This window comes from Poecilia formosa, unplaced genomic scaffold (genome assembly GCF_000485575.1).
Source record: "Poecilia formosa unplaced genomic scaffold, Poecilia_formosa-5.1.2 Scaffold493, whole genome shotgun sequence".
NCBI lineage: Eukaryota > Metazoa > Chordata > Actinopteri > Cyprinodontiformes > Poeciliidae > Poecilia > Poecilia formosa.
Genome location: NW_006800432.1, coordinates 240,700 through 252,033, shown reverse-complemented (window position 1 = coordinate 252,033; position 11,334 = coordinate 240,700). Strand labels below are relative to the sequence as shown.

At 41.8% G+C, this 11,334-nt stretch overlaps 1 protein-coding gene across 2 annotated transcripts in view; it reads right to left on the bottom strand.

The window, feature by feature from the left end:
• Positions 1–8,288: 8,288 nt before the first annotated feature.
• The window catches only part of LOC103156701 (transcription factor COE3-like), a 47,644-nt gene continuing 44,598 nt past the window's right edge, over positions 8,289–11,334 (bottom strand). For both annotated transcript variants that reach the window (XM_016664534.1, XM_007578846.2), the window contains exons 15-16: positions 10,891–11,061; positions 8,289–9,200 (exon numbers count right to left, since the gene is read on the bottom strand). In XM_016664534.1, the coding sequence (XP_016520020.1) occupies positions 9,169–9,200; positions 10,891–11,061 (203 nt within the window). In that variant the 3' untranslated portion in view covers positions 8,289–9,168. The remainder of the gene's footprint in view (positions 9,201–10,890; positions 11,062–11,334) is intronic.

Below are 11,334 nucleotides of genomic sequence, written 5' to 3'. Positions count from 1 at the left end.
TCCGGCATTATTGGTACCATAAAAGATAAATTATCTAATAAAATACCATATTTGTTCACTTTTGTAAGGATGTAGAGCTAATTAAATTACATTAACAAGACCTTTATATATTATAAATAATATCTATATATCTCCATCAATTATAGGAGGAATAAATTAAATAAGGAGGCATGAAAAGCAACACGATCAACTATGATAAAGATACAATTTACCATGTATACATAAGAAACTTAGTAGAGCAAAAGTCAATAATGAACAAATTAATTAGATTCACAAAAGAATAATAAATCTGGTTGTTACAACTAGGATTGTTAAACAGATACTTATATATTTTTGGCTTATGTGGTGCCATGTATAATATACTGAGAGACTTTTTTGTTGGTAGAGTCTCATATAGAAGAAAAATAAGATGAAACTATTTAGTCTATCAAGGTGGAAATTTTCCTTTGACTCTAACACTATAAACTAAAACATATTCATAGAATCACATTATCAACAATTTGTGCATAGGGTAAAACACTTAGCATGCTGTAGGTAAATATTATAATTTAGTTTGGTTAAAAGTTATTATTGCACCATCAATAAATGACGTCTAATCGATGTTCTCTGGTGCCAGAGGAACACAGCAACACTTTCATGAGCTCGAAGGTTAAAACTGATGAATAAAGAGGATGGACGATCTCTGCTAAAATATTCCTGGCATCTTTCATGTTCTTTCAGCAAACAGCTGAGACAGAGATGTTTTTGGTTTCACCACTATTTACCTGTTATTTTGCCTGTCATTGAAACTACTCTTAAAAGATTGTCTGTTATTCTGCAGTTCATGTGACCAAAGCAGCTGAGGAAATGAAAAGTTAAAACACTCAATATTGTCTTGTACACAACCTCTAGTTGGCTAACCCAAAGATCACTGGATCTCAGGCGCGGAGCTATAGGGGGCCTGGGGGGGGCTGCTGCCCCCCAAACTGGGCCGGATGGGGGCCCGGGCCTGGAGGTGCCAGGGAGGGAGGAATGTTTTCAAGTCATTGAAATATGTGATTATAGACAGAGAAAGTGCGCCCTCGCCTGTTGAGAAGGGTGTATTTAATGTTAAATACACCCCCCCCCCCTCGCTCAACAGTTTCAGTTTCACTCCACGTAAGGGGCCCGGTGATTGGTTAGGGGCCCGGTGATTGGCCCCGCCCCCCGGCCTGACGCTGACTTGTTCCGCTAGTGCTGGATCTCCTTAAGAGTTTCTGAGAACATTTCTGAAAAATATAGAATAGAATAGAATAGAATTCAATTTTATTGTCATTGCACCGTCACAAGTACAAAGCAACGAAATCCCGGAGCTCACAGCGTCTGTAGTCAGTGTTTTCAGCAAAGTTGAGCTGACTGTCCAGGAATGACCCAAAGTATTTAATATGTGCCTCAGTTTCAACAGGTTGGCCATCGAGAGAAACTGGAACCACTCTGAGGTCTTGTTTAGGTCATTTAATTAGGTCCACCTACTTATGGAAATGAAAAATTAATAATAAATAATTCTCATTTAGCAATGTAATTATACTAGTGTTACCACCTCCATGCCACTAGAGGCAGTAGTAGACCGGAAAAGATGCGACTAAGGAGCAGATGTAGACGTACACAGAAAGTTACAGTATGGGCTCTTTGCATATCAGCTTCCACGTTCGGGGAAAAGCGGCTCAGTTGTTTCCGATCTATTGAAAATGGCATTTTACACTCGGCACTTGCAGGGCTTGGTCGATCCGAAGCCCCAACAAGTCAGCTGGAGAACGGTTTTATGATGTACGCCTCGTTATACATTCACTGATACGAAGGTGAGTTTTACTTTCTTAAACTTTGTGGCTAACATTAACCTTAGCTTATGCTAGTAGGCAATATTCTCGGACATTGTTCTTGTAAAAATGTGCTATTTAACCCTTGTCCGTGCGAGGACTGAGGTAAACGTAGCCTGCGTTCACACCTGAAGTGACCCAATTCCGATTTTTTGGCAATTTCGTTTTTTTTTGCCGGGGCCGTTCACTGCCAGTAAATGCGACCTGTACGCGTTCTGCAGTTTGAACGGGCAAACTGGAAGTGTCCCGCATGCGCAGTAGAGGGCGCAATAGCGTCAGCGTTCTCAGTGTTCTGCCAACCACCATAAAAAGAAGAAGTGCTCAGTGTTTGCGGAAGTAAACATGGAGGCTAACGGTGGAGCTTAGCTTACACATTTGAAGTTGTTGTCCAACCGGAGCAACATATTAACAACTTAATCCTCATATAGTTGTTTTTCTTCCCGCTTGCGCTTGTCAGGACGCAGAATAGTGAGATTTGTTGAGAATCAGTGACGTTCAGTTTGGATGAATGCAGCCTGGACGTTAGGTCACATTTGAATCGGATACGTATCGGATATATGGGTTGCATTCGAAAAAGAATCCGACCTGTGCTGTTCACACTGCCATGAAAAGATCGGATACAGGTCGCATTATGTCAAAAAGATCGGAATTGGGTCACTTCAGGCTGCAGTGTGAACGCACCCATAGAGGACTGTGGCAAATGATACAAGTTTTACGTGTGTGGGGTCGGTTGGACCCCATTTCTGGACACAAGGGTTAAGTGTCTAAACATTGTAATGGACAATGTTTTTACCTTATTTTCAAGTATACTGTGTTTATTGTCGTTAGTGTCACAGACTAACGGGGAGGTCACGGTTCGGACTTTTTACTTCCGAAGCCTGACGAAGCACAACAAGCCTCATAGCTTAGCAGTAGCGCAGCTCTGGTGTCAGAGATCTGGTTCAGCTGTTCAGGCTCAAAGTTGCTGCTTTTAGAAAAATATGACCGTGTTGCTTCATGTCTCCGTGTTATTTCGTTTTATTACCTTTGCATGTTTCTTGTGAAGAGCTCAGATAGGACGGTGTTTACAGCAGGATGTACAGGCGGATCAGTCGCTGTCTGGCTCTGGTCTGCTCTCTCGTTCCCATAAACTCTTTCAGGCTGAATACAGAAGTGAAGTCCAGAGTGAAGTGAAGGCTGCAAACTTTGCTGTGTGGCGTTTAGCTTTAACTGGTAGCGACGAATATTTACAAGCCACCATCTTCTTAATTCAGGATTGTTTGGAAATGAATGAAAGCTTAAAAGCCCATTATATTAGGAAGACAACAACGTTCATAGTATTGCTTTTTTTTGCGTCTGAAATACGACTTAGTCTTTTCTAGCTGTCATGGTAACTCAAAGCGGAAACAAGTGAGCTGCATTGGCTCCTGGAGATGTGACGTCAACGCCGTACGTCCAAAGAGCCCATTGGCTAAAATCTGTGAGCTGTGCTGAAGTAAATAAGAGAGACAAGTTCAAATACATGCTGAGAGTACAATTCCTTCCTAAAGGTGAAGATATATCACAGATTTCAACAGAAAATAAAAACAGGAGACCACAGATAGTATAGGAAATAGCGCCCCCTTCACTTCCGGAGTGCAATGGTCCCATTTCCAAATAAGGTATGAGACTGACAGCGGTCAGTCCCGCCCCTTCCTGTTTGCTGCAGGGACGTCCTTCTCCTACTAGAACAGTGTTTCTCAACCTGGTCCTCAGCCTCCTGCCCTGCATGTTTTAAGTGTTTCCCTTCTGCCACCTGACTTGTATCTCTGGGTGATTAACAGGCTTCTGCAGTACTTGGTGGTCATGCAATCATTTGAATCAGCTGTTCTGGAATAGAGACACATCTAAAACATGCAGAGCAGGGGGGCTGAGGACCAGGGTGGAGAAACACTGTGCTAGAAGGAAACAAACTCACCCAGTGTAACACTTGCATTGTATTGGCTGAGAGGTTGCCAAGTGACGGTACTTTTCTGTTTCAAGCAGAGAGACGAGCGCAAGGAGAAAGGTTTGAGAAAGATTGAATATTTGAGAGAGCATAAGTTTGGAGTTCAAGCATTAGCATTACAAGTTTTAAGAAGAAGTGTGCTCTTGAAATATGGCAGAAATATTCCCCCGTACAGCAGCAGTAGCAACAGTTAGCTGCTGATCTCCAGAGAGAAACTTTGTTTTCACCTGAAGAACCTGTCAGTTTGTCTCTGCTCGTTAAGACAGGTCAGGTGACTCTCAACGATCCAATTAAAATCCCTAAGGAGGGAACAGGTGTGCTAACGAGCTGGACGGGACAGTGTGACACGCTGACTGTCTCTATCTCACACACACATGCACAGAGTGATCAATACAGGCTCGATCAATAGCTGATCTATTGATCAGCGGTAATGGAGAGCATCAGTCTGGCAGCGCAGCGCCCCCTGTGGGCTCATTGAACTCCACCTGATGAGAGCAGAACCGGGTCAGAACCAATCAGAAACTTTTAGTGAAACTAACTGAAAACAATCTGAGAGACTTTCTGCTTTACCTGATTTAAAACCTGCTGCCATGGCAACCACCACTTCCTGTCCTCAAACGGTGCGGCTCATCAGGGCACATCTAGAAACAGCTCTAGATCTACGTCAGGGGTCAGTGGTGTATATCTCGATGCTGTAGTTCCAACAGAGAACCAGATCTGTTCCCTTCCAGCTCTGCGGTCTGCAGAAGAAGGCACATGGAAATTCTGTGGACCAGTTCTGGCTCTGGTTCTGGTTCCTGTAGCTTCCACTCTCGGCTGTTTTTGGGTCAGAGCAGCTCTTCATCACTTGTCTTCCTCAGGTTCAGGTGAATCCGACAGGAAGCTGTAATGAGCTGTTCTTGTTATCGTGACTCATCTTAATAACTTCCTGTTTGTGCCTTTGTGTGAACTGACATTCATTTCAGGTCTGTGTTTTAATAATGAGCTGAGCTGGAAGCTGATCGATCACATGACATCCATCAGCTGCAGCAGGCCCAGCAGGGGGCGCTGTGGTGGCTAAATGCAGAAATAAACCTGTGGAGCTGATGAGTCCTCATGGCCGGTTCTGACCCGGACTAAACAGGCTTTTAATTTAATATCTTTATAAATTGTAAAATGAAATTACCACGTTGTTTATTGATAGAAAATAAAGAAAATGACATGTAAGGTTGCATGAGTCACCAGAAAACGCTTTTCTGCTCAGATTAGCAAAATGCCTCTGATCCCTGGAGTTTCTAAAAATGAAAAATCAAAATGTGACGGAAATAAAGCATCTGGAAGGAAAGAGGTGAAACATCCAGGATCCAGTAAACTCTGGAACCGACTGCAGAACCACACAGAAACTCGACCCTGACCTGGCGACCTCCGGCAGCATCTTCGTCATCATCATCTTCATCAGCAGCAGCATCTTCATCATCTTCGTCCTCCTGCCTGCCATCTCTCCTCTTTCTGTTGTGACCAATCATTTCTGTTCCTCGCTGTGAGCTCAGCAGAAATAAGAGAATTTTATTCATTTCAAAGGAGAAGGATGTCAGTAGGAACCTTAACTCCACCTGCACAAAAGCTGAAAGTGTAAAAGTATTTGATAAAAATGCTACTTATTTAGTATTTTATTATGATGTCACCAAACAGATAAAATATAAGGCTATGTGCAAATTCTGCATCTTAACTTTGTAAAAACTTCTGTAGAGCCCTCAGGGATTCACGCACGATGTAAAACATAAAACAAGATTTATTCTGGTGTTGACAACCTGTGAGAACCGCTCACGAAAGAAAACCACAACTAAATAACATATCAGAACTAATTCCTGCACCTTATGTCTCATGGTTAACGATTGATCACTGAAAGCTGACGTCCAGGAGGGGCTAAACACCCCTAACTGGTCTCATTTTCTTCTCTTTGATTTCATTAAACACAGGTTGAAATCTGCATGAACCAGAGAGTAAAAGGAAGAAAAATAGTAGGAAAACAGGTGACTTCCTGTTGGAAGGGGGCGGGGCTAAAGTGATGTCAGACGATGACGACATAGGATCGTCAGCCATCCAACCAGGATCCCTCATGCCAAGTTTGGTGCCAATTGACCTTTTTATGTGAAAGTGTTTCGTTTATTTTGGCGAGTACGCCAAGTTCACCGCTCCAAGAGACTTATTTTCTTGATTCGGTGGGATCTACTTATGTACCGAGTTTCAGATCTCTACGACCTACGGTTTCCCCATCTCATGGTAGGGGGCGCTGTAGAGCAGTTTGGCCACGCCCACTTGCGATTCCACTGGAATCCGAAAATTTTCGTCTGGGGACAATTTTGGGTCAAGTTTGGTGAGTTTTTGAATATGTTAAAGGCACGAAGGAGCTACATAAAGTGGCGGAAAAATAAGAATAAGAAATCCTGATTCCAATAGGCTTTCGCAGCGAATAAATAAAAAATAAACTCAGACAGAAGAAACACTTTTTCTAATAATTTTGTTTTTCCAATATTAAATTTTACATAAATAAATTAATAGTCACAGTACGTAATGCGTATGCTAGAATAAGCTAAGGGGACAAGAAGAGAAAAAAAAAAAACAATCCTGACTTACTTTATCAAGATCCTGCGAAATATTTGAAAAATTGGGCATTTTTTTTGTTTTGGGTGAAAAGGCCGGTAGTGATGGTAGAGTCCAAACGAGAGACACAAAGTGTTTCCTACAGAGACGTCCCAGATGAGGACATTGTCCTCAGAGACACGAAGCTGACGTTGGTCTTCGATTGCAGCTTCCGATTCGGGAAATGGCTAAAGAGCGATTCCACCTAATCTTTGACCAGCTCCAGTGTCTTTAAGCTACTCTAGTTAAAAAACTCCAACACCTGGACTGGATTGTTCTGCTCTAATAGCAGAATATTTAAAACCAAGTTTGTGATGTGTGAAATTCAATAAAGGGCGATTGCAGCACTTTATTTGCATCTGGACCACATGAGAACTGACCTCTTTTGATGTATTCACACATGTTCAGTGAAAAACAATATTATTTCAAGACTTCACTTTTGAAAACGGATGTTTTTGGGTCATTTTTTGTTCTGTGAACATTGCCACATTTCCAAAATGGCACCAAAATACACATTAAAATATTCAATAACATTTGACTAATTAGAGATGTGACTACATATTCAGCTGTTACTAAAAAACCATCTCTTTTATGCAGCTAAAGGTTTGGTATGAAGTGGAGCTAATAACAAAGATCAAGTTAAGGACAAACATACGGTATAAAGAAATAGAAAAAACGCCTGATGCAACATTTGAAAAATAAGACTAATGGAACTAAAATGTCCTTTTTTAAAAAAAGCTATGAATGTTGTGACTTTATGAACCAAAAATGTTACAATAAATTCATCAGAGCTCCGACATCAGTTTTCTTCTCCTCTAGTCCGAGAAGAAAAGTTTTGTTTATAAATTATGATGATACAATTATCATTATATTATCAATTCCACTGCCACAAAAAATATAAGATGGCAATTTTATAATTATGTATGAAGTTTCTTCTATAATGACTTTCTGCAGAAGAAATTCCAATTATTGAAAATTTATTGTGACTGAGATTTCTCAGTTTTATGACTGAGATTTTGAGACGATAAACCTTTTTTCAGTTGCAACTTCTTGAATGTTTTAAGAAAGATTTTCAGAAGTGGATATTGCACAAGAAATCTACTCTATATTTAAGTTTTAACCTAATAAAATCTGATCTAACAGGGACAAAGAGTTTAATCCTCTGGTTAAGTTTTATTCACAAATACTGCTTTCTAAAAATCACCTCCATTTTTAAAGTGAAATAGTTTTATTTAAGAGAGCGATTAAATGTTAAATATGTTAACTTCATTTAAGATTGAAATTTGTCTTTGTTTTATTTTACTGTCAGTGTGACTATTTTTTATTTATTTTTTTCTGCTCAGCTTATCATATCAAACTTTTCATTACTAATGTGTGCCTTGTTATATAATAATTTGAATTTAAAAACAGGAAACATGAAAGTAAAACGTTGCCATAAGTTTGTCTTTCAACTCAAAACGTCACATGCAGCAATGAATCATGGGTAATACACTTCACCACAGTCCGTCCGGACACGGACTTTGTGTAAGGGCAGAAACGAGACCCAAAATGGGCTGAGCGAAGGGTGGATGTGGAGAATGTGAGACCCATGATGACCTTTGACCTTCAACATGAACTCGCATTTGAAGGACAGGAAGGAGAAACGAGGAGAGACCGGGACTTCCTGCGCTGGTTCTTGTCAGGATGGTAAAGATGGCCGACGGCGGTCATGTGGTCAGAGTTGTGTGCATCCAGTTTTTCCTGTAACATTTTCACTCCTTCCCAAATAATAATATGCACAGGCTGTACGCTGACCTGGACAGAACATCCGTCTGCCTTGTTCTCCAGGGATTAGACTGATCCCTTCAGGGAAGGAAAGAAACAGTCTGTCAGAGCGACCTGCTGACTTTATTCACTGTGGAGAAATTACAACATGGTTCACATTAAAAACAAACAGGTGCAGCTCTATAAACACGTGATATAAAACCAGGGCTGTTGGTGTGGCAACAACACGACGACATGACAAACATCCATCGATACTAAAAACAATTTGATATAAATATCTAGATCTTGATATGATACAAAAACAGGTTGCCATGGTGTCGGAGGGGCGTGTCATCAACCACAGCAGTCACAAAGGAGTACTCAGCAAAAATCACAGAACCCAGTGTGAAAGGGGCTGCAGTGGCTATTCAGGGTAATATGCAGGGTTAGTTTTTACAGTGTAGCCATCAGAAAGCAGGCATTGGGCAGAGTTAACACTATCAGAGGGCTTTTTTATAACTGTGCTTTAGCACAACTCTATTTAAATAAAAATGAAAGGTTTTAAATAAGATGATCAGAACCAGGATGGACCCGCTGAGTCCAGATGAGGTCTCTGAATATTATTAGCTCCACCCACTTTCAGCATCACACAGCTAACACCTGCTAATATCAGATAAACCCAGCGGGCTTTACCTTTAATCTGTCATTTAAAAAAATAAGTACCAAGCCCACCCAGGTACAGGAAGTGATGTCACATCCCAGGTGTGACATCACAGGCGTACATTAACAGACTAGACATCAGAGCAGAACAGAAGGTTGAAGCACCTGCAGAAAAATGCTGCACTAAAAGTCTTTTTCATGGTCTTTGTCCAATCAGAACAGGATCAGCTCTTTGATTGGTCAGCAGCTGCCTGATGCTCCGCCTCCAGGGACCACTGGCCCCTCCCCCTCTGAGGTGATTGCTGCTCGAGGCTGAGGGTGAGGAGGGCGGTGAGGAAAGATCTACATCGGAGGAACGACGAGTCCAGACATGGCTGCAGAAACACAAGAAGAAACGTCTCATGAGAAGAAACGTTATAAAATAAAAACATTTATTGTTCATTATCTGTTCGGATTCTGGGATGTTTTGGTAGTTTGATTTGCTTCTAGTTTCATTATTATTTTGTGCTCTTCTTTTGGTTAGCTCTGTCTTGTTCCAGTTTTCCTTTAAAGTCAGTCTAAGCATTTCTAGTTATGTTTATAATTATTCTTTGTTACTCTAGTTTCATTATGTTTCTTTAGTGTTAGATTTATTTCTTGTTCCCCTGTACCACGCTCCCCTCCTCCACCTGTAGTCAGGTAGCTCATAGCCCAGGTCTGTTGTTCAGCATTCACCCTCTCCAGTATTTAAGCTTCTCATTCTCAGTCTCTCCTTGCCGGATCCTCTCGTCTACTCCTGTGATCGTTTCCCAGGATTTCTGGTTTGTGTTTTGCTTTGGCTTTTTGTGTTGTTTTTCTGTAAGTTTGTTTATTTTTAAATTTTTCATAATGTCATTGTGTTAGCCCCGCCTCCCAGCACCATGTTCCTCCTGCAGCTCCACTGCATCCCCTGCTGCTTTACGCAACTAATTATAATGAGAATAATAATAACAGCAGAATAGAATAGAAATCTGCTTTAATGTTCCACAGTGGAGAAATTCAGGTGTAACCGTGTGTTGGTTCACACAAACATAAAGTACAATAAATATATAAAAAAACAAAATTAAGGTAATATCTCATAGAAAATAATAATAATTATAATAATGATTATTATTTTTTAATAATTACGGTGACAATAAATATTAATTACAAATGTCTGCTTCTACTGCAGCTTTTATCACTGTTCAAACTGGCTTCATTCAGAAGTAACACTGCAGATCTGCAAGTGGACACACACACTAACGCACACACACGTTTGTGTGGCTATCTTTGTGGGGACTTTCCATTGACTTCCATTCATTTCTACATCCTAACCCTAACCAACCAAAACCCAATTCACACCTTAGTCCTCACCCTGACCCAAAAACAGCGTTTCCCCTTGTGGGGACCAGGCCTCAGTCCCACAAGGAGCAGTGGTCCCCACAACACAGTATGTGTCAGGAAAATGGTCCTCACAAGGTATTACAAAAAAATGCACACACACACACACGCATGAGTGCTGCATGAATATTTGAGGATGGACAAACCTCTCTGTCAAAAACACTGCCATCACACACTGAACACTGAGCCGGTTCGGTGTGTGTGTGTGTGAGTGTGTGTGTGTGTGTGTGTGTGAGTGTGTGTGTGTGAGAGTGTGTGTGTGTGTGTGAGTGTGTGTGTGTTCAGACGGTGTATCTGTGACTCTGACTGAATAAAACATGGCAGCCCGTCTCTCTCATGCAGCTCTAACAGGACTCTGTTTACAGAGGAAACCGCAGACGTTTGATTGGACAGGACCAGAAAACTACAAACATGGCGGCAAAGCCGTCCTGATGGAGCCGAACCCTGCGCTAAAAACGAAGCGCTGCGATTGGTTGACAAATGACCTGATTGGTTCGGAGGAATTAACTGGTTCAGATGTGTTTACTGGTTTCAAATAAACCAGTTCAGGACCGAACTGGTGAAAATGGTCTGGCACGGTGTTTGACTCAATGCAAAGACATCAGATACAGTTTTACAGAGGTTGGAGACGTGGGTCGGCGTGGGAGCAAAGGGGCGGGGCTTCACCTTGCAGTCCGTTGGCGTTCCCGCCTGAGCAGTTGGGTGGAGGCGGAGGCGAAGCTGAAGGCCGCACCACCGGAGCGAAGGCGCTCTTCTGTTTGACGGCGGCCGAAAAGGAAAAGACTCCGTGAGACGAGTTGCAGTTGGACACGGCCATACTGGGACTGGACGGGACAACTGGAAGACAACAAACACCAGTTTAACCAGTTCACACAGAGACTCCTGAGCTGAGGCTTACTGGAGGCAGACATGTTCAGCTGGGAGACGAGCAACTGTAGAGAGGAGAAACCCCATCTGACCTCTGACCCCTTCTGTCATCACAACCTCTGGAAAAACGTTTTACCGGAAGCTGCAGTAGTATCACTACTACAGTACTACGGTACTACGGTACTACAGTACTACAGTACTACAGTACTACAGTACTACGGTACTACGGTACTACAGTACTAC